The sequence below is a fragment of the Argopecten irradians genome, chromosome 1 (assembly GCF_041381155.1).
Source record: "Argopecten irradians isolate NY chromosome 1, Ai_NY, whole genome shotgun sequence".
Taxonomy (NCBI): Eukaryota; Metazoa; Mollusca; class Bivalvia; order Pectinida; family Pectinidae; genus Argopecten; species Argopecten irradians.
In genome coordinates this window covers 9,144,289-9,169,242 of record NC_091134.1, presented here as the reverse complement: position 1 = coordinate 9,169,242, position 24,954 = coordinate 9,144,289, and the positions used below count along the sequence as shown (strand labels likewise).

The 24,954-nt window shown below is 37.8% G+C and overlaps 1 protein-coding gene across 2 annotated transcripts in view; it reads left to right on the top strand.

Moving 5' to 3' along the window:
* Positions 1-24,703, top strand: part of LOC138316775 (uncharacterized) — a 30,206-nt gene extending 5,503 nt beyond the window's left edge. For both annotated transcript variants that reach the window (XM_069258432.1, XM_069258440.1), the window contains exons 2-7: positions 5,745-5,926; positions 8,044-8,187; positions 9,081-9,240; positions 13,171-13,368; positions 14,310-14,407; positions 19,348-24,703. In XM_069258432.1, the coding sequence (XP_069114533.1) occupies positions 5,788-5,926; positions 8,044-8,187; positions 9,081-9,240; positions 13,171-13,368; positions 14,310-14,407; positions 19,348-19,430 (822 nt within the window). In that variant the 5' untranslated portion in view covers positions 5,745-5,787 and the 3' untranslated portion in view covers positions 19,431-24,703. The remainder of the gene's footprint in view (positions 1-5,744; positions 5,927-8,043; positions 8,188-9,080; positions 9,241-13,170; positions 13,369-14,309; positions 14,408-19,347) is intronic.
* The last annotated feature ends 251 nt before the right edge of the window (positions 24,704-24,954 follow it).

Below are 24,954 nucleotides of genomic sequence, written 5' to 3'. Positions count from 1 at the left end.
CGTCCTGTGGCTCCCGACTACCTTGTAGTCGCTGACTACCTATGTAGTCGCTAACAGTCCACCTTGTGATTATAGGCGTATAGTCACTGTACTATGTAGTCGCTAACCACGCCGTGGTTAAAATATTCGTTGTACTGTTCAGTCTGATGACAAAACTACCCTTGCCTTTGACCTTCAGCTTCTCACCAGAGGCTGTCAAAACCTCTTGATGAACTTTATTCAAGCGGGGTCTCGCTGATTCTTGGGATTTACTTCATGCACGAATCTTCAAAATTATACTATATTTACCGATTAGCATACATTTCACATCTTTAGATTGGTACACGTAAAGTAAACACTCGGAAAGCTGTCAGACGAAATATTTGCGGATATCCAAAGCGAGTTATAATTGGTGGGTACGGAGAAATAAAATATGTTTGCCGGGATCTGGAAAGCAATGTTACAAACCTATGACGTCACAGAAGTGACGGTCTACGTTAAAATTGTTTGTAGTTCGATCATTTTTAAAAAAGATGCACTTCGACAAGATGTTTTGTATCTAGCAATATATCTATCATAAGTCGTCATACACACGTCGGAATAGTTTCGATCTTGTTTCTTTCAAAGGTGAAAAATTTGGCAATATGTCATACATAAAAATTCGCAGGAATATGTGCCGTCATCTTTGGCAACAAGATTTATGACGTCACGGCTGACGGTGTGGTACGCTTGACAACACACAGACTATATATCATTTTGACCAGTGCATTTATTGTGTCATTCTTGTCTTTTTGTAGTTATCTATAAATACCTACAGTAATTTCAAAGTGTATCCTGATGACACTTTTCGTCTATAGTGCCATTCAGACTGACGTCACACTGGTCAGAACAATAGATTAGGCCACCCCGACTGGATCATTACGTCATGTCTAACCTCTAACAATCGAGACAGGATTCACACGGCGCAGAAATCGGCTAGAGTAGTTTAGTAGAGACATATAGTGCGTAAAATACAGGTTTACAAGTTTATAACTATCGACACAGAAATGTCAGTGAAAATTGGAAGACATCATTGGAAAGGGAATAAGTCAGTGAAAATTGGAAGACATCATTCGAAAGGGAATAAGTCAGTGAAAATTGGAAGACATCATTCGAAAGGGAATAATCCCAGCCCCATTTTGATGTATGACTTTTAAGGATCAGTCGGACAATATGGAAGAAATCAATAATTAAACATTTACACTGTAAAATAATACAAAGCCAAACCATTAAAGTTAGACCACCAGTGGGCAGAGCTTAACTGGCCATTATGTGACGTCACTAATTACTGTATGAATGGGCTTATAGAGAAAATTTCAAATCTCGTGCTGATATCGAGAATTAAAACATGACTGCCTGCATGGAGGCGCAAGACTTTTAACACGGGACATGATTTCAAACTCCATGGGTATTGAAATGCGTTGGAATATATATGCTCACACACGGGTTATGGTTAGTTGAGCTTTGCTTTACGCAGCTTTTGGCCACGTAATGAGCTGTGCTCTTATAATATATACTGCTGTATTTATGATAAATGACCAGAAGGTGTTTTCTGTGTTTAAGTGATTTCGGAGAAGTGCTCGAGTACATTGCAGTGATGCAGATTGGGACTAATTTTACCCAGGACTGTTCCAAAATGTCCTGATTTTTTAAAAATCCTTAATCATTCCAATAGAGAATATCCTAACAAATTTTTGTAAAACACCAAAATGTCCTAAAGATTTTAAAATCAATTTGAACCACTGGCAATATATGTACCATGGTCTGCCAGAGATGGGTTCCCACACCAGGTCTTAAGTAACCCTATCAATAAATGCACAGTTTTGATTTTTTATAGACAGTCCAGAAGGTTATCAATAAACGTTTGATGAAGAGAAATAACAATGTAAATTTAAGTAAAATACACATTTATGAGGTGTCAGATACCTTACTAAATAATATATATCAGTTTTTGTGCAGATATGTCAAATAAAATAATTGTTATGGAAATTCCATACTTCTTTATTTTGAATTGGCCCAGTCGAGATTTGTTGACTGCATGAGTGTGATAAAAATAGAAGCATTGAACTTTGGTGACCTCCCACAATGCACCGTACAAATTAAGTGAATGTAAACAAAATGGTGGGTCAAAAACGTGGGTATAGCGATTGCGAACACACACAAATTCTGATAGAACAGAGTATGACAAGAGTTAGTAACCTGCGCGATTGGGAAAGTAGATAAATATAAATGGGTCACTGCAAATGACAGGAACAACTTCCCACTTTACATGATCATGATCATGATGTAAATGTGCATTTAGTCAAAAACCTTCCTTCGGGCTTCGTGGTGCCCCTTCGAATGAAAACTCTCCTTAGATTTTATTTTTTTTAGCTCACCTGGTCCGAAGGACCAAGGTGAGCTTATGCCATACCGTGGCGTCCGGCGTCCGTCGTCCGTCGTCCGTCGTCCGTCGTCCGTCGTCCGTCGTCCGTCCGTCCGTCCGTCCGTCAACAATCGACTTCTTCTCCATAACCGCTGGTCGGATTTCAACAAAATTTGGCTGGTAGCATCCTTATGGGCTACTAACTGAAAATTGTACAAATGATGGGTCTGACCCCCCAGGGGCCTGAGGGGCGGGGCCAAAAGGGGTCAATTTGGCTATTTCCATATAAACGACTTCTTCTCTGAAACCAAGCATGGGATAGCACCCATAATGCAATGGTAGCATCCTTATAGGGTGGGGATTCAAAATTGTACAAATGATGGGGCTGACCCCCCGGGGGCCTGAGGGGCGGGGTCAAATGGGGTCCATTTGGCTATTTCCATATAAACGACTTCTTCTCTGAAACCAAGCATGGGATAGCACCCATAATGCAATGGTAGCATCCTTATAGGGTGGGGATTCAAAATTGTACAAATGATGGGGCTGACCCCCCGGGGGCCTGAGGGGCGGGGTCAAATGGGGTCAATTTGGCTATTTCCATATAAACGACTTCTTCTCTGAAACTAAGCATGAAATAGCACTCATAATGCAATGGTAGTATCGTTATAGGGTAGGGATTAAAAATTGTACAAATGATGTGGCTGACCCCCCAGGGGCCTGAGGGGTGGGGTCAAAAGGGGTCAATTTGGCTATTTCCATATAAACGACTTCTTCTCTGAAACCAAGCATGGGATAGCACCCATAATGCAATAGTAGCATCCTTATAGGGTGGGGATTCAAAATTGTACAAATGATGGGGCTGACCCCCGGGGGCCTGAGGGGCGGGGTCAAATGGGGTCAATTTGGCTATTTCCATATAAACAACTTCTTCTCTGAAACTAAGCATGAGATAGCACTCATAATGCAATGGTAGTATCTTTATAGGTTGGGGATTCAAAATTGTACAAATGATGTGGCTGACCGCCGGGGGGCCTGAGGGGCGGGGTCAAAAGGGTTCAATTTGGCTATTTCCATATAAACGACTTCTTCTCTGAAACCAAGCATGGGATAGCACCCATAATGCAATGGTAGCATCCTTATAGGATGGAGATTCAAAATTGTACAAATGATGGGGCTGACCCCCAGGGGGCCTGAGGGGCGGGGTCAAAAGGGGCCAATTTGGCTATTTCCATATAAACGACTTCTTCTCTGAAACTAAGCATGGTATAGCACCCATAATGCAATGGTAGCATATTTATAGGGTGGGGATTCAAAATTGTGCAAATGATGGGGCTGACCCCAAGGGGGCCTGAGGGGCGGGGTCGAAAGTGGCCAATTTGGCTATTTCCATATAAACGACTTCTTCTCTGAAACTAAGCACGGTATAGCACCCATAATACAATGGTAGTATCCTTATAGTGTGGGAATTCAAAATTGTGCACATGATAGGGCTGACCCCCCGGGGGCCTGAGGGGCGGGGTCAAAAGTGGTCAATTTCCATATAAATGACTTTTTGTCTGCAACTAAACATGGGATTACGCTCATAATGCAATGGTAACATCCTTATAGGGTTTGGATTCAAAATTTTGCAAATGATGGGGCTGACCCCCCGGGGGCCTGAAGGGTGGGGTCAAAAGGGGTCAATTTAGCTATTTCCATATAAACGACTTCTTCTCTGCAACTAAGAATGGAAGAGCACTTATAATGCAATGGTAGCATCCTTATAGGGTTGGGATTTGAAATTGTACAAATGATAGGGCTGACCCCCGGGGCCTTAGACGGCAATAGATGCGAGGTCAAAAGGTCAATTAGGCTACTATTTTCATATAAATTACTTTGTCTCTGAACCTATGTATTGGATAGCATATTTGTATGGTATCAATAGCATCATTGTATGGTTGTGATTCAAAATTAAACTTTGGGAGTCAATTTTGCTTATTTTTCTAATTGTCTGAGTCTTGTGATAATTACTAACAAAAAACCAGGTGAGCGATACAGGCCCTCTGGGCCTCTTGTTTAAATCATTCTTACACTAAACATCAATTGTTTTATAAGAAATATTAACAAATATGACTTATACTTCATTTGTCAACTATCATAGAGCAGCTTCTAAGAATGTGGAAAAAGAATGTTTCTTGAAGGGTCAGCAACTTTAATTCTTTGTTCATAATATGTAGCCTCGCTTTTGACCAGCTTTTGTTTTGTGTCCCAAAAATAGAATATGACTGTCTATTTTTAACATCCCATGTTTTCCTGCCGTTTTATATAATCAATCATTGTAATAACAATAATAGCATCTTCAATATCATATTTAAGCAAACAGAACAACTGAATTTGGGCCGGTTCACGTCCCTTTAAGTTATCACGTTGCCTAACACCAGCTGCGACTTCATACCATCCCACATCATGGCTATCAATAAACGCTTTAGTGGACTACTTTGCCACATAAGACTATTCTTCATTTAGTCGTTGATAGTTGTTTTCAATGAATTCCACCATATAGGGGTTTTGAGACCATAAAATGTCTAGGCACTTCGAGTATGATAGTCCCATTTTCAGCATGTTCAGGGGGTTAATATTGCGACATTAATTCTGTTGAGATATATTGTATGCATTGCGTCACAAATACAAAAAAAAACAAAAAACAAGTTGAAGGTTTGATTATAAATTCTGTTACATAATTGAAGATTCTACGTTCTTTGACATAAGAATCAGAATCAAATAGAAGTGAATACATAATCATATAGCACACATGCATGTACAATTACATTTTAAAGATTCTCCACCGCCGACAGAGCATAAATGATATTCACCATTTGAACAATAATTGGTGTTTGATCATGTATATATATGTCTAATTAACACAAAAAATAATATGAAATAATTTATTTCGCCTTTGGTGCATGCACAATCAGTACTTCCTTCCATATAGGATATAGTGACACGTAATTTTTTCGGGATGCAATTAATTATTTTTTTTTTTTTTAACTTGAAGTAAAATTAGAAGCTCAAACCTTTCAATGGTGGTAATGGTGTAAAGTAAGTAACTTTTGTAACTGAAGAAAAATACTAAATAGTCTGTTCTTGTTTTTGATAGTGAAAAAATACCATTTGTCAGCGGTGGAGCATCTTTAAGCAATCAATAGACACATATTTTCAACCCACAACCTATCTAGCCTCTACAGCCATTACAGTATAGGCCTATGCTACTAGGTCTACATGTCACGTGTGTAAAATGTACGAATATTAATATTCTGCATGTATAAGATTTTCAAAAAACACATAGTCATAACTTTACAATGTATTTTTCTTTTGATTTCAGATACCTCACCCCGGTATGAAGATTAAATTACTTGACACCGGTAATGCTGTGCATGTTTATTGATGTGGCAGTCTTTGCCTCTCCTGTAGCACCGGTGGGAAACAAGAAACCAACTTATTACACTTACTCAGACTTTTTTACAGGAGAGACGAGAAAATGTGGGTTCGTGGAATGCCCGGAAAGTGAGTAGTTTTACAATATTCTCTGTTTTATATAGAAGAACATTAACAGACTCTTTTCTTTCATTGGTCGGTCTAGTATAAAAGTAATTATATCACCGTAAAGGAGAAGAGATAATGTAGCGGCCAGATCAGGATTTGAACCCTGGATCTCCGAGCACTAGCTAATTGAAATGTTTTATCGGCTGAGCTACCTGGTCACTGATGATTGATTAGCCTAGTCCAATTCTGCTACATCACAATTGGAGTAAACGTAAAAATTTAACCGAGGGGGAAATGTACGCTAATTACATAAAGGTCGCTTGATCGTGAAAATTTCCCGAACACATAATATTTTGTGCATGTATGAACTTGGTTGTTAAAAGTCTTAAAGTGTATCTATCACGAAAATAATAACACCGCAAAAGGTTTAAATGCATGCATATTGCAGAACTAAGCACTCGCAAAAATATCCATGTTTGAAGTATTTTGGCGAGTAAAACACAGTTCAATGGGCTATATGCTACAGGACCATAAAATGTGCAGGTAGCGTGATAGGCTCACCAAATGCATTTAATGACAAGAAAATTGACAAGAAAGAATCATATTTGTTGAATCTTTGAACAAATATTTTTTAATACCTGGTAGTGAATAGGTTTAAGTTTATACTTACGGACTTTAAAAACGCAGCGAGAAAATTTTGAAATTTTAATTTTTCCAGTCATACCTAAATGTTCTGATTGTTATATGTATTCTTAACCTTTACCTGCGAATTTGTATCCCGCAAAAACATGCAAAATCACCCAACCATGACTGTACACTGACCCTCTGTGCTGCAATAAAAAAGTGACCTGCGCATGCAACTCCGGGTACTTCAACCGGATATCTACTCCATCAACACTTTGTTTGTGTACGGGGCAACTCATTTTTTAACGCCATCTTGAAATTAGTGTGCAACATTTTTGATGCCACTTTTACAGAACAAAAAAGATATGCAGCTCTCGGTCTTGTCGAGGCAGGTATACATGCAGTATAACGTCATTGCACAACACTTTAACGTCCATAAATCAACCACAACACGGTTGGTACAAAGACAAAGGTCACTTGCAGTGTAAAATACCAACCATGACCCGGTCAACCTAGCGTCACAACACAGCGTCAGGACAATTTTACACTGCAACGTCATTTACGGGATAGGTTTATGTTGCGGTTTCGACAGCACAAAATGTAGTGGGTCGTCAAATCCACCCTCGGACTGTGCGGAGGCGTCTGAAGGAAAGACAAATTTTGTGTCAATGCCCACTCATTGGACAAATTTTTACACGACACCATCAGGCCATCTGACTACTATGGGCACAAGATAAGCTGGCAAATTAACGAAATTGGCGTGATTTAGTGTTTACCGACAAATCCCGATTCAATCTCTCAGAAGCCGATGGAAGATCTGTCTGTCTGTTAGCTGCAATATTGTAGCTCAAAAGACTTTTAGACCGATAAGAGTGTCGTCTTTAGAGCTACAATTAATGCCTATTACTGCTAATGGAGCAAAGAAATGCTTGTGCAGACCATTATTAAAACCATTAAAAAAAAAAAATATTAGAGACCAGGTTCTAGTACTGCCAGCTGTCGAAAGAATATAGCAGTTTTCAATACATTTGATATTATTTGTATGCCATGGTTATCAAATGAAAGGTCAAAATAAAAATAAACATATTTCAATGTGTATTAGTATCATTGTAACTGTACTGTTGTAGTGGAAAAGATATTTCACTTTAGACTGAATTAAATGTCAGTCAGTTTGTTTGTTTGAGTTTTACAGCCCATCGAGAACTAAGGTCATTTAGGGCCAAACTACAAGGCAGGCATTAATATCAGGATATAAACAACGATTGTATCTAAAAGATCGTGATAAGAAAAAAACAAGCAAAAAACTAAAACACAAATTGTAAATGTTGATTTAATGAAAAGAGTTTCATAGGATAAAATAGTTTTGGCTAAAACAACTTACTGTAACTAGGATCATTGGTGAGCAGAATTGATGCCATTTTCAAAAGTAAGATGTAATTTTGGGCAGCAGGGGTATAAGTTATCAATTGGTTTATATATACACGTATATATATATATATATTTTTTTTTTACAGATTCCCATGTAGTACCGTGCAAGAGTAACGGTGAAATGGACACTTGTCTGGCGTGTCCGGCAGGGACCCACCTATTGGACCCAACAAATTCATACATGGAAATCTATGAATGTCATAAGATTACAGACTGTAAAATTTTTGAACGTAAGTCACAGATTTAGCTGAAACTTGCCAGAAAATATCCTTGGTCTCGACCAAGTGTTGTTATTTTGCGGGTCTATCCAAAATCCAAGGAGACCACCATATCAAATTAGGTTCCTATTCAACTGTTACCAAGGTTTTCAGATGACCATTAAGGCTCTTGTTCTTCTTATTTTATACAAATTTATAATAACTTGTATTCCAGAAAACAAGCTATATTGGCCAAATATGCTGGTCACATGACATCCGGTTCATCCTCAATATTCAAGGGGCTACTTTCACTGTCGATATATCTAACTCTGGACTATCTCATATTAAACCTGAAGACCGTTCAGGAAAAAACAAACTGACCAATCACAGGCCAGCAAAAACTTCCATTAAAGACTACAGAGAGTGACCTCCAAATTTCAAAGCCACAGTGTCGACCACAATGTACCGTTATTCAATTTTTTGATGCACAGTAAAGGACATGAATTAACTGTTCATCTGTTGTCACAGACAAAGCCTTCAGTTTTGTTATGACATAATCCGGAATATTATATGAATGTTGAGAATTCATATGGTCTAGACAAGTTCCACTGTAGTTATGACATAATCCAGGATATTATGAATGTTGAGAATTCATATGGTCTAGACAAGTTCCACTGTAGTTATGACATAATCCGGGATATTATGAATGTTGAGAATTCATATGGTCTAGACAAGTTCCACTGTAGTTATGACATAATCCGCGATATAATGAATGTTGAGAATTCATATGGTCTAGACAAGTTCCACTGTTGTTATGACATAATCCGGGATATTATGAATGTTGAGAATTCATATGGTCTGGACAAGTTCCACTGTAGTTATGACTCTGTTAATGTACAAATGACCTATGAACTTTAATTTTACAGATACTGTTGTCTCAAAGGATTACCACAGATGTAAAGATGATCTACAAGTACTGTGTCAATGTGATACAGAGGCAGGGTTTTGTGGAGACCCATGCAACTGTAAGGAAAAAATCTGCGAACTGGGTGAAACCCTTCACTCCAACTGTACTTGTGAAAAAATGTAAGAATCTTATCTCAACATACTGCTTAGTTCTCAGTCAGGCTTTGGATCTGAGCACTCGTGTCAGACAGCCCTCATTTATCTGCTGTACACATCACTCGTGTCAGACAGCTAGCCCTCATTTATCTGCTGTACACATCACTCGTGTCAGACAGCCCTCATTTATCTGCTGTACCCATCACTCGTGTCAGACAGCCCTCATTTATCTGCTGTACACATCACTCGTGTCAGACAGCCCTCATTTATCTGCTGTACACATCACTCGTGTCAGACAGCCCTCATTTATCTGCTGTACACATCACTCGTGTCAGACAGCCCTCATTTATCTGCTGTACACATCACTCGTGTCAGACAGCCCTCATTTATCTGCTGTACACATCACTCGTGTCAGACAGCCCTCATTTATCTGCTGTACACATCACTCGTGTCAGACAGCCCTAAACAACATATTTATATCAATGATTTAATTGAAAAAAATTTCTAATAAATACATAATGTATGTATCCTTGTGCACATTTTCCGTCCTGCAATGTAAAGAGAACTGGAGGTAAAAGATTGTTTTGTTGATACAATACAGGTCCATGTAAAAAAAGCATGTTACATCAAATGAAACCGTTTTACAATATTTAATTACCTATAACACCATGTACAGTAATGGTTAACTTTTTAGGTCTTGCAATAGTCTATTGTCTGCTGTCGTGTGTTGTGCACCGTCTGTGGTGTGTTGTGGGTTGTCTGTTAACATTTCCTTGTGAACGTGATAACTTGAGTAAATATAAACCAAGCTAATGAAACTTTGCATGTAGACTAACATTGGAAAGATCTCGGATAATTTGAAAATCAGTGTGATTCGATAGTAATTTGCAGAGTTATTGCAAATAATAATAATTATTATTTGACCTTGTGAACGCTATAACTTGAGTAAATGTAAACTGAGCTTAATGAAACTTTATATGTAGACTAACATTGGAATCAGCGTGATTTGATGGTAATTTACGGAGTTATTGCCTTTTGCTCTAATCATTATTATTGGACATAGTGAACGTGATAACTTGAGTAAATATATACGGAGCTTAATGGAACTTTTATGTAGACTTACATTGGAATGATGTATAGACCAATTAGATCTATGTGCCTATTTCATAAACAAAAGACATTAGTTGGCTAGTAAATGACATTACTAATTTTTAGGTCATCTGACCCGAAGGGTCAAGATCACCTATTATCATCGTGCACCGACGGCGTCGTGAGCTGTGCGTCTTGAGCTGTGCGTCGTTCACCGTGCGTAAACTATTCCATTAAATTGCTACTTGTCAAAAAGTTCTTAATGGATTTTAACATTTTAACCAAATTTGGCCAGAAACATCTTAGGGGGAATGTGAACAGATTTTGTATAAATGATAGCTCTTGTTATAATTTGTGGAGATGATTTTTAGATGACCGTTAAAGTGAACAGTCGGGCAAGGATGGCTAAAGTCGGTAAAAATGGTGAGAATGTATCCAGTATAATTTCTTATGAAATGGGAAAATAAAATCTCTCGCCAAAATCTGTCTGCGTACGAAGAAATTAATTTAAAGTATAGGAATCCTAATACGTTCTCCCGGCTGACTAAGTCCGTGGTTACATTTACACGCAGCCTCGCTTTCAATATTTTCAACTTTCCTATACTTTAATGGTCAGAACTGGGAAACGTAAGCAGAACTTGGCTGTCGTATTAATATGCGAGAACTTTTGGAAGGCCAATGAACGCATTTAGACTGGTTTTCTTTCCCCGACTATTCACTTTAAGGCCCATGGGCCTCTTGTTATCCAATATCAGGTGACTGTTAACGTTAAGGCCCATGGGCCTCTTGTTATCCAATATCAGGTGACTGTTAACGTTAAGGCCCATGGGCCTCTTGTTATCCAATATCAGGTGACTGTTAACGTTAAGGCCCATGGGCCTCTTGTTATCCAATATCAGGTGACTGTTAACGTTAAGGCCCATGGGCCTCTTGTTATCCAATATCAGGTGACTGTTAACGTTAAGGCCCATGGGCCTCTTGTTATCCAATATCAGGTGACTGTTAACGTTAAGGCCCATGGACCTCTTGTTATCCAATATCAGGTGACTGTTAACGTTAAGGCCCATGGGCCTCTTGTTATCCAATATCAGGTGACTGTTAACGTTAAGGCCCATGGGCCTCTTGTTATCCAATATCAGGTGACTGTTAACGTTAAGGCCCATGGGCCTCTTGTTATCCAATATCAGGTGACTGTTAACGTTAAGGCCCATGGACCTTTGTTATCCAATATCAGGTGACTGTTAACGTTAAGGCCCATGGGCCTCTTGTTATCCAATATCAGGTGACTGTTAACGTTAAGGCCCATGGGCCTCTTGTTATCCAATATCAGGTGACTGTTAACGTTAAGGCCCATGGGCCTCTTGTTATCCAATATCAGGTGACTGTTAATGTTAAAGCCCATGGGCCTCTTGTTATCCAATATCAGGTGACTGTTAACGTTAAGGCCCATGGGCCTCTTGTTATCCAATATCAGGTGACTGTTAACGTTAAGGCCCATGGGCCTCTTGTTATCCAATATCAGGTGACTGTTAACGTTAAGGCCCATGGGCCTCTTGTTATCCAATATCAGGTGACTGTTAACGTTAAGGCCCATGGGCCTCTTGTTATCCAATATCAGGTGACTGTTAACGTTAAGGCCCATGGACCTCTTGTTATCCAATATCAGGTGACTGTTAACGTTAAGGCCCATGGGCCTCTTGTTATCCAATATCAGGTGACTGTTAACGTTAAGGCCCATGGGCCTCTTGTTATCCAATATCAGGTGACTGTTAACGTTAAGGCCCATGGGCCTCTTGTTATCCAATATCAGGTGACTGTTAACGTTAAGGCCCATGGGCCTCTTGTTATCCAATATCAGGTGACTGTTAACGTTAAGGCCTATGGGCCTCTTGTTATCCAATATCAGGTGACTGTTAACGTTAAGGCCCATGGGCCTCTAGTTCCAAAACCACTCTTTTTGCGAAAATAGAATTCCAAATTTGTTACAAAACATTTTTCCCAAAATACCCTGAATATCACTGCAAAGGGGCAAGCTCCAAAATAGTAACTTTGCTGAAATTTTGTTTTAAAATCCTACTCCTTACCCTTGAGTGGATTACAACCATATTAATCAAACAAAAATGGATCTGTCACCTGAACTGGGAGACCTAAAGTACCCTTTGTCTACAATTGCGGCCAAAATTGTACACTCCGGTTGAGATATCCCGTCCACTTCACCGTCCATGCAGGATTCTCAGGGAAAATGTGTCATGATGCATTATCTGTCAGATGACCATTAAAGGCCCATGGTACACATAACTTTGAATACTTGAATTACTAAAATTTTAACATTGCCCCCATAAATTTCTAGTTAAAGATGCTCCACCGCCGACAAATGTTATTTTTTCACTATCAAAAACAGGAGCAGACGATTTAGTATTTTTTCTTCAGTTACAAAATTTACTTACTTTACACCATTACCGCCGTTCAAAAGTTTAAGCTTCAAGTTAAAAATATGAAAAATAATTAATTGCATCCCGAAAAAATTCCGTGGCACTATATCCTATATGGAATGAAGTACTAATTGTGCATGCACCAAAGGCAAAACAAATTATTTCATATCATTTTTGTGTTAATTAGACATATATATACACGATTAAACACCAATTATCGTTCAAATGATGAATATCATTTATGCTCTGTTGGCAGTGGAGCATCTTTAATGAAGTATCCATATTTATAACTACATGAATGTGCATGTTGCAGCCATTTTTATTTTCATATTAATCAGTTATGTCTAAAATGAATGTGTTGGAGCCATGCATGTATTGATTTATTTTTCTAGTCAAATATGCATGTATTTATCTGAAATATTTCTTATTTTAGAAAGACAACATCAATTCCCACCACCACAGAAACTGCAAAAATGGCTTTATCAACCACATCACCGTCAACATTGACGCCGGAACGTTATTTTAGAAAGATAACATTGATTCCGAAAACCACAGAATATGAAGCTACCGAAACGGCCATGTTGACCACATCACCGACAACATTGCTGACAGATAATACTTGTAACGAGTTGTAAGTAGTACCGTGTGGCACCTCAGTCCAATAGCTACATACCATTCTGATTATTGATGTTGATATTCATTGTGGTTTTCTTTTAAAAATCTATAAAGTTTGGAAAAGTGCATGCATGTAGGATACGTGAGCGAAACCATAGGTACCCTATCAAAACAAAACGTACTATGTATGGTCATGTTTGAAAAACTGAAGGGCCATCTATACAAAACACTCAGAGATATATTGAGAATACCTGGGTACATACATGGTTAGTACACTCAGAGATATATTGAGAATACATACATGGTAAGTATCTTACAATACAAAGTTTGGTCCGAGATGATTATGTTACAGTGGACAACAATAATAAATCTTGATGATTGGTGAAAGTGAATAAAAGTATACAAAAAGGTACCTGGTATATAGGTTTGGATCACAGGGGCCTGTCACATACAAATATTTAGGTATGGACCACAGGAGTCTGTCACATACAGATCTGTATGTAGATATGGACCACAGGGGTCTGTCACATACAGATATTTAGGTATGGACCACAGGGGTCTGAGATCTGTATATAGGTATGGACCACAGGGGTCTGTCACATACAGATCTGTATATAGGTATGGACCACAGGGGTCTGTCACATGTCTGTTAGCATTAATATATATATTAAATGATGAGTAAAAAAAAGTATGTGTCAATGTAGAGTTGAATATATAAAAAATAAAATTCAAAGACCTTCCTCTAGTACTTTCGCCATTTCATAATGGCTCATGAGGAATATAAAAGAAATTTAATTTATATTCCTGAAGAGACATGAAATGGTGAAAGTACTAGAGAAAGGTCATTGAGTTTTATTTTTTGATTAAATGAAAACATATATTCAAAATATGAACAAGATGTCTTGCTTCCTACATTAGGAAAATAGAAAGATTTTAATGTTGTTTTGTTTGTTGCAGGACTGTTGTAATAGTGATAGTATCAATAGTGTTACTTGTAATTGCGATCATCAGTACAGCTCTCCTAGTCATATTTTGTTTGGATGAAGAAAAACAAAGTACGTATACATTTATAAGTAGATAATTCTAAATAATTATACAACAGACTTGTACTGCTCAAGGTCATATAAAATGATTTTTTTTTATATTTTCTTGAGATGCTAATTTATCTTAGACATTAGTCGCTGTTTGTATATTGATGCAGATTTTGTATTAACAGAGTAACCATAGTAACCCACCATCATCCCTAGTTGTAACCCACCATCATCCCTAGTTGTAACCCACCATCATCCCTAGTAGTAACCCACCATCATCCCTAGTAGTAACCCACCATCATTCCTAGTTGTAACCCACCATTATCCCTAGTTGTAACCAACCATCATCCCTAGTAGTAACCCACCATCATCCCTAGTAGTAACCCACTATCATTCCTAGTTGTAACCCACCATCATCCCTAGTGGTAACCCACCATCATTCCTAGTTGTAACCCACCATCATTCTTAGCAGTAACCCAACATCATTCCTAGTTGTAACCCACCATCATTCCTAGTAGTAACCCACCATCATTCCTAGTAGTAACCCACCATCATCCCTAGTAGTAACCCACCATCATCCCTAGTAGTAACCCACCATCATCCCTAGCCATAACCCACTATTATCCCTAGTAGTAACCCACCATCATCCCTAGTAGTAACCCACCATCATTCCTAGTAGTAACCCACCATCATCCCTAGTAGTAACCCACCATCATTCCTAGTTGTAACCCACCATTATCCCTAGTTGTAACCAACCATCATCCCTAGTAGTAACCCACCATCATCCCTAGTAGTAACCCACCATCATTCCTAGTTGTAACCCACCATTATCCCTAGTTGTAACCAACCATCATCCCTAGTAGTAACCCACCATCATCCCTAGTAGTAACCCACCATCATTCCTAGTTGTAACCCACCATCATCCCTAGTGGTAACCCACCATCATTCCTAGTTGTAACCCACCATCATTCTTAGCAGTAACCCAACATCATTCCTAGTTGTAACCCACCATCATTCCTAGTAGTAACCCACCATCATTCCTAGTAGTAACCCACCATCATCCCTAGTAGTAACCCACCATCATCCCTAGTAGTAACCCACCATCATCCCTAGCCATAACCCACTATTATCCCTAGTAGTAACCCACCATCATTCCTAGTAGTAACCCACCATCATTCCTAGTTGTAACCCACCATCATCCCTAGTTGTAACCCACCATCATCCCTAGTTGTAACCCACCATCATCCCTAGTAGTAACCCACCATCATCCCTAGTAGTAACCCACCATCATCCCTAGTAGTAACCCACCATCATTCCTAGTAGTAACCCACCATCATCCCTAGTAGTAACCCACCATCATTCCTAGTTGTAACCCACCATCATTCCTAGTTGTAACCCACCATCATCCCTAGTAGTAACCCACCATCATCCCTAGTAGTAACCATCCCTAGTAGTAACCCACCATTATCCCTAGTAGTAACCCACCATCATTCCTAGTTGTAACCCACCATCATTCCTAATTGTAACCCACCATCATTCCTAGTAGTAACCCACCATTATCCCTAGTTGTAACCCACCATCATCCCTAGTAGTAACCCACCATCATCCCTAGTAGTAACCCACCATCATCCCTAGTAGTAACCCACCATCATCCCTAGTAGTAACCCACCATCATTCCTAGTTGTAACCCACCATCATCCCTAGTAGTAACCCACCATCATCCCTAGTAGTAACCCACCATCATTTCTAGTTGTAACCTACCATCATCCCTAGTAGTAACCCACCATCATTCCTAGTAGTAACCCACCATCATCCCTAGTAGTAACCCACCATCATCCCTAGTAGTAACCCACCATCATTCCTAGTTGTCACCCACCATCATTCCTAGTTGTAACCCACCATCATTCCTAGTTGTAACCCACAATCATTCCTAGTAGTAACCCACCATCATTCTTAGCAGTAACCCAACATCATTCCTAGTAGTAACCCACCATCATTCCTAGTAGTAACCCACCATCATTCCTAGTAGTAACCCACCATCATTCCTAGTAGTAACCCACCATCATCCCTAGTAGTAACCCACCATCATCCCTAGTAGTAACCCACCATCATTCCTAGTAGTAACCCACCATCATCCCTAGTAGTAACCCACCATCATCCCTAGTAGTAACCCACCATCATCCCTAGTAGTACCCCACCATCATCCCTAGTGGTAACCCACCATCATCCCTAGCCATAACCCACCATCATCCCTAGTGGTAACCCACCATTATCCCTAATAGTAACCCACCATCATCCCTAGTAGTAACCCACCATTATCCCTAGTAGTACCCCACCATCATTCCTAGTAGTAACCCACCATTATCCCTAGTAGTAACCCACCATCATTCCTAGTAGTAACCCACCATTATCCCTAGTAGTAACCCACCATCATTCCTAGTAGTACCCCACCATCATTCCTAGTAGTACTCCACCATCATCCCTAGTGGTAACCCACCATCATCCCTAGCCATAACCCACCATTATCCCTAGTAGTACCCCACCATCATTCCTAGTAGTACCCCACCATCATCCCTAGTGGTAACCCACCATCATCCCTAGCCATAACCCACCATTATCCCTAGTAGTAACCCACCATCATTCCTAGTAGTAACCCACCATCATCCCTAGTAGTAACCCACCATCATCCCTAGTAGTAACCCACCATCATCCCTAGTAGTAACCCACCATCATCCCTAGTAGTAACCCACCATCATCCCTAGTAGTAACCCACCATCATCCCTAGTAGTAACCCACCATCATCCCTAGTAGTAACCCACCATCATCCCTAGTGGTAACCCACCATCATCCCAAGTCATAACCTACCATCATCTTTAGTTGTGCCTGTTGCATTTACAAACTAATTTGCCACTAATGTGAGTGACAGGCAGCCATTTTGGATTTTAAAATCTTAAATTGGCTCTTGCTTTTTCTAAACATTAAGTACTAAAGACATTGTTTTGAAATTTCATATTTTAATTGTCTTTCTCATTTGGGAGTCAATTGGAAGACAACATGGCTGCTATATGTGACCATCTTCGATTTTGGTTATTATATATAGCACCAATAGCTCCAAGTCGCTAACTTTTGTAAAGTTATTTATCTTGTGCACCCATTTTTAAGTCCCAAACTTGTACCCCATATTGATTTGTGGTTATAACTTTGTGGAATATTTTTTATAAAAGTTAGTCAAAATTTGGTCTCATGAAACATGCCCATATCTTCTCAATTTTTAAGTTCCCTCGACAGTTGTTGGGTGGAATGTGGTAGGTCATTTTAACTACTCATTCATGATCGTAATGCGAGTGCACTCATGAATGCATGTGCTCCCCAAATGGACTTTCAAGTAATTAAAGATAGAAATTTCAAGTGATCTTATAATTTTATATTGCATATATGCATTTAACAGTGACTTAAGATCCAAGTATTTAATCATAACCCTATCCTGAGTGTCATGACAACAAGTGGCTGCAATGGCCGAGTGGTTTTAAAAGACGTCCCAACAGATTAGCACAAGCCCTCTACCTCTGGGTTGTGAGTTCAAATCTCATGTGGGGCAGTTGCTAGGTACTTACCGCTGGTCGGTGGTTTTTCTCTGGTTTTCCTCCACCATCAAACCAGTTGCATTTACTTACATGACCCTTGCCGTTCATAGGGCGTTAAACTAATAGACCAAATAAACCAAATGTCATGACAACATATACAAAATGTTACTGTATACTAGTACCTGCCGGTCGGTGATAATTATACAAAATGTTACTGTATACTAGTACCTGCCGGTCGGTGATAATTATACAAAATGTTACTGTATACTAGTACCTGCCGGTCGGTGATAATTATACACAAAATGTTACTGTATACTAGGACCTGCCGGTCGGTGATAATTATACAAAATGTTACTGTATACTAGGACCTGCCGGTCGGTGATAATTATACAAAATGTTACTGTATACTAGGACCTGCCGGTCGGTGATAATTATACAAAATGTTACTGTATACTAGGACCTGCCGGTCGGTGATAATTATACAAAATGTTACTGTATACTAGGACCTGCCGGTCGGTGATAATTATACAAAATGTTACTGTATACTAGGACCTGCCGGTCGGTGATAATTATACAAAATGTTACTGTATACTAGGACCTGCCGGTCGGTGATAATTATACAAAATGTTACTGTATACTAGGACCTGCCGGTCGGTGATAATTATACAAAATGTTACTGTATACTAGGACCTGCCGGTCGGTGATAATTATACAAAATGTTACTTTATACTAGTACCTGCCGGTCGGTGATAATTATACAAAATGTTACTGTAAACTAGTACCTGCCGGTCGGTGATAATTATACAAAATGTTACTGTATACTAGTACCTGCCGGTCGGTGATATTATATAAAATGTTACTGTATACTAGGATCTGCCGGTCGGTGATAATTATACAAAATGTTACTGTATACTAGGACCTGCCGGTCGGTGATAATTATACAAAATGTTACTGTATACTAGGACCTGCCGGTCGGTGATAATTATACAAAATGTTACTGTATACTAGTACCTGCCGGTCGGTGATAATTATACAAAATGTTACTGTATACTAGTACCTGCCGGTCGGTGATAATTACCCAGGACCTAGCCATGCCTTGTATGTGTGTATATTGTGTACCCCAAATTTTTACCTGTTCATATATGAAAAAAAGTGTGTACTATACACGCACAAATAAGGTATACAATTGTATGCAAATGAGACGGAGTAGGGGTAGGGCCGAGAGGGTGGGGTTACATGTAATTAACAAAATGGTACTTTTAGTTCTATTTGGTGCCATTTATGGGAGACTTGCTCCGTTTGACATTGATCATTGTAAAAAAACGACCTTATGTACATCTATATGCAAAATACATTAATTATATATTATCCTTTTTTCAGAAAACATTCGTTCTTGGATTCAGTCACATATACGTTCTCTCTCTGGTTATTTTCAACCTCCTGAACAGAGTTCAGCATCATAGAGATGGACAAACAGCATTATGGCAGTTGCCTTTTCCTCATTTGGGATCAAAACTGACAAAGAAAGTTTATGTGGTGGTTAAAAACCATTTTCAGACCCCGACCTTTCAACATCTAGTGAATCCATCAGGGGACTCTTACACAAAGATCTTTTTCATTTCATCTGGATAATTTGGATCTGGCCAAAATTTCTCCAAAGCAAACATATATTGTGTAAGTGAAGAAAATGGACTGAAGTCAAATAGGGGCCATGGAATCAAAGGTCCTGTTTTGGGATATAGGAGGACAGAAGTGAAACGCATCATGTTCTTTTGTGGGGCATACTAGGCAAAAAAAACAAAAAAAATGTCTGTTAAGGTGTTAAGGGCTACCCTGACCAACCCTAATTTTTTACCCCGATACTATATTTTTTCTCTCCACTTTTCTACAAAAAAAAATTTGAAGTCAGGATTTCGATCTCTGACTCCGGTTCCGGCCATTACGTTAGAGTGAAAGACACTAAAAGAATGAAGAAATAAAAGAAATGCCGACCTTCCGACCCTATTATTTTTGGCAATGTAGTCCAAAAATTTAAAACAAAAACATATCAGTGATGAAGATAGAAAACATTGATTACTAGAATGTTTCATGTATTTCTGTCTCTCCTTATTTGGATGTAAACAGATGTATATTTATGGAGATTGTATCGGTCGGATGACGTTTAATTACCCTTTATTATCTTACCAACGAGCTCATTATTGTATACATAACTTATTGTACAGTATACAGTAAACTAGGATATTTAGGCAAGGGGGAAATTGAAAGTAGCTTGATCGCGGAAATTTCTACCGCACATGATTTTTTGTGCAGGTATGAACTTTGTTGTAAAAAGTCTAAAAGTGTATCTATTGTGAAAATAACAAACTGCGTGTCTGATTAATGTATGCAAATTGTGAAATCAGACTCGCAAAAATATCCACATTTACAGAATCATTTTTGGTGCAATTTTTCTCCATAGACATAGATTGTTGATACGTTGCATTGTAAATCATGGTAGTCCATGTGTTGTTTACTTGAAATTATCTTACATTTCTGAACAAATAGGCATACTGTGATATCTTGTGGCATTTTGCCATAAGTTCAGATTGTGATAAGTTATTGAATCTTCATTAGATATTATATATATAATTATTTAACAGGAAGTTGAGATATTTTCAGTATTTTCAAAGATATATTTCTACTTCATTTGTAAAATATTCATTTTTATCTTGTTTTTCTACAATAATTAAAAAAAAACTGCCCAGAAAAGATCAAGTCGTTAATTATTTTTTTTTTTAATTTTATGTGATTTGTAAGCCAAAGCAGGTTTTGATACCTCGATCCAAGCACGAAGGATATAAATGTATACATATGCATCCTCCAATTTCAAATTTTTTCCTCTCAGTTTTGCTGAAAGAAAAAAATATGTGTTTAATGCTTCCATTTGAAAACACAAACTACAGCAAAATAGTAGCAGCTATTCATTGTGACCCTTTGTCTGGACATGTGGAACTTTTGTAAATATAAGAAGTTATCAGAAAGATGAAAGTGAAAGGTTGAGCCTTGCATAATTCTAAGAGGTATTTTTTAGGTAGTTTAAGTATACATGTATATATATGGACACTATGCATATACAACTTTAATATATACGCAGTATCAATTAAATTCTGTCTATAACAGGGTTTAAAAGCTATTTATCCTGCAACTGTCCCACATACTGACCGATAACTACTGCCGGATAAACTTGTGCTTTATCCGTCAATACGATATGCTTTATCCGTCAATACGATCACGTTAATTTGTTCCATATCTGACGGCACTTTTTCTAACTTGACCCAGAACTTGAACCTTCCGGTGAATGAAACGTCATTCAGTCCCGCTAAAACGTGACGTCACTTTCACCAAAATGACGTCATTTTTACGATATCGAAAATCTCGCATGGCGGTGTCGTCTTTTTCTTGGCTCATGCCAAAGGTATGTATTGTTAAGTAATTCTTTAATGGGTATTTATTGTTATTTGAGTATTTTCATTTTCTTTCAGTGATATATCACACTGAATAGAATTACGGTGACTGTTTGTGAATGCGCTTATTAATTTCCCACGGCAGTAAAAAGGAGTGCACTCTCATTCGGTTAAGTGAATGAATCTTTACCTCCGCATCAAAGAATCATTTCGCTTCGAGCGAAACAAAGTAAGGAACTGTCAATTTGCTTTCTTTTTGAATGCCATAATGGTTGCAGGATAAACAGAATACACGGTTAGTATCTTACAATACAAGGTTTATTTTGGTGCTCGACACGGAAAGCCGAGACGACTCGGCAAAGCCTCGTCATCTCGGCTTTCCTAAGTCTCGCACCAAAATAAACATTGTATTGTAAGATACTAACCATGCATTCTCTATATATACATAGCCCCTGTTTAAAATTCAACATATAATTAGGTTTAGATGATGTTTGTATTATAAATTCATTTTTTTAGGTTTGTTGATGTTTATCAAACACTGGTGAAACAATTAGCTTTCTAATTAGAAGACACAAACTTTAACATTAGACACACTAATTTAGTGTGTGTTTTTAGAAAATGAACTAACGAGAGTTTAGATAATAGTCACTTGTTTGGGAACTTGTTCTTCTTATAACTTTCATGATTAAAGTGAAAAGTCGGGCAAAGAAAACCAGTCTAAATGCATTCATTGGCCTTCCAAAAGTCCTTTCATATCAAAACGACGGTCCAGATCTACCTACGTTGTCCAGTTTTGCCCATTGAAATTATGGAAAACCCCTTTGTAAATTTAGCACAATTCTAAAATTACTCTTTGAAAGCGAGGCTGCGTGGAAATGTCAGCTGGAAAGTTTATATATTTCACTATCTCATAAGAAATCATACTGGATATATTAACACCATTTTTATCAACTTAAGCCGTCATTTGCCAGACTATTCACATTAACTGTTTCTTTTTAAGTGTAAACTATGGAGTGTAAACTACGGAGTGTAAACTACAGAGTGTAAATGCAAGATAAGTAATATTGTTATGGAGTTAATCGGAGGCATTAGTTATGGCAGAAACAAGTTTAACTGTACATAATAATCTGCTCCTGTTGCCAAAGTAATTGTTCTTGACATGTTATAGTTAAGTTTGTGTGAGATATTTCTGTTACTTTAAATCATTGAAGATTTGCTCACCAAGCTAAATGAAGCCTTTTGAACACCTACTGCCTCAGGAATAAGTGTTTCTGTAGGTAATCAGCTGCTTGTATATAATATCTTATCATTGGTGTGATTTACAGCTCCACTTTAAGTGGTAGACTGATTCAAATCAGTTGTTCATTGCAACGTTTGTTACCTCTGTTCATACATAACCATGAACAGATTTTAATCAGGTTGTTTTCATGTTAAAATATATTTTTATGACATGTTACATCGCTCATATATGAAATGTTTATTACTGCAGTATATGTATAGCAAATCAATTTTTTTACAGAAATTTTATGACAATTTTGAATTTCATCTTTATAAATATTGCAAGTATCCACAGTATTCAATACCATTCCATGAAAAACCATTGCTAACTACATCATAATGTTGGAATTGCCTGATGGTTTTTCAATGTAAATAATTGGAGTATTTAAGTAGGAGAGTCAAAAAGATGGAGTACGGATTGGTTACCTCCTAAAATAGGTGAGGTAAGGATTTAACTACTTCCTAAAGTTGGTGCTTTAAGGGATTAATACAATCTTTCACCCCCTTTGGGGTGAGACAGGAGAATCTCAACCCGAGGGGTAAGATTCGTAAGTTGTCAATCACGAGGCTCTGCCGAGTGTTTGACAGCTTAAGAATTTTATCTTGTGATGTCAACAATCTTATATGTTTGTCTTATTTTTGTGTCCTAGTCACTAAACATTGTTATTAAAAAATAATATAGGTATATATATTACACATTTACAGTTAAATAGTCCCTCAACGTTTTTAACATACAAAGCTGGTCAATTTTTTACCTGACAATTGTGTTCTAAAAGTCACAAAGTTACCAAAAATTCACATTCAGGTTTGTACACGTATTAAAAAATTCATGTGAAGAGAAAATATTTTTTCACAATAATATAAGAAATACCGCATATCACTTTCCTATATATATTTTCCTAAGGACTGTATAGTTTGGCCCCTTTTTGGCCCCTAAATCTGTCAAATTTTCAAACCTGTTGCTTAATGATTGAATTGTTGAATTTTGAATACCGAGTACATGATGCAATAGATATGATGGTAGTGTATCAGTACTGCAACAGTTACTATGGTAACCATAGTGAAATGTGGAAATTTTGTTAATTTTGGCCATTTTGTTCATCTCCAAACTATAGGGGTATCCTTGAATTTTTTTTTATAAATCTCTTCAAGATGGACCATGCAATCAGATTGACGAATGGGGTTATACTGTATCTTAAGTGCCTACCTATTCGCTGAATTTACCCATGCATATCCATCAATTTCTAAACACTTCGTTTTAAACGTTAATGGATTTGGAGGCCAAAAAAGGCCCAAACTATATACCAGTACTGTCCTATATCAAAATTTTCGCCAAAATAGTCTATCACTATATAATATGTCTTTTCAGCATTAGTTATTCATAATGCAGACAGATTATTCACTAACACTCTTTTACATTTTAAGCATAACTCGCAATAAATGAGCCCGCGTGGCTGTCGATGAACAAACAAACATCATAAAAAATACTTATTCCCGGCCCATATTTAAGACTTTATTGAAATGTTACTAAAATAAAGAAAACTCAACACATTCTTGAGCGTTTTCATCTTGTCTAGACGGCTTTACAGAATATATTATGCATATAGCAATTTTTTTAACAACGTACATTTCAAAAGTACGTTGTAGTCTTCCTATTTTTTATTATTGACTAGGTTGTGTATTTATTTCACACTTCTGAATGTAAAATCCTTTGCCATAAATACCAATATGAGATTTGCAATGTTATATCCATTATGATTATGAGATTTGATTAATTATCTCTTCAGTGCCCTTCCCATGAAATGGAAAACTGAGAGTGACATAGATATGCAGTATATCATATAGACTTTCGATGCTTTTTGTTTTTGTTTCTATTTTTATATTTGATGGATTGAATCTGGACATATGTGATGTATAATTAATGTATTTATTCATAAAATGTGCCATCTTGCTTGAGACAGAGCATTTATTGTGTACTGGTATCTGTAATTTTATATTAAAGGTCGATGCTTCAAGCTGATGAATGGCATTTTTTCTCCATGAAAAACAGGATTCTTTTTCTTCACTCACAAAAGTTACTTACTTTTAAATTTACATTACCATCATTGAAAATTTTGAACTTCTTATTTTACATGAAGATAAAAATATTTGATTGTGTCCTGGAATAAACCCATGGCACTATGCACTATTAGAAATGGAGTATGGATTGCGCATGTACTAAAAGCGAAACACATTATTTAAAGATGCTTCACCGCTGACAAATGGT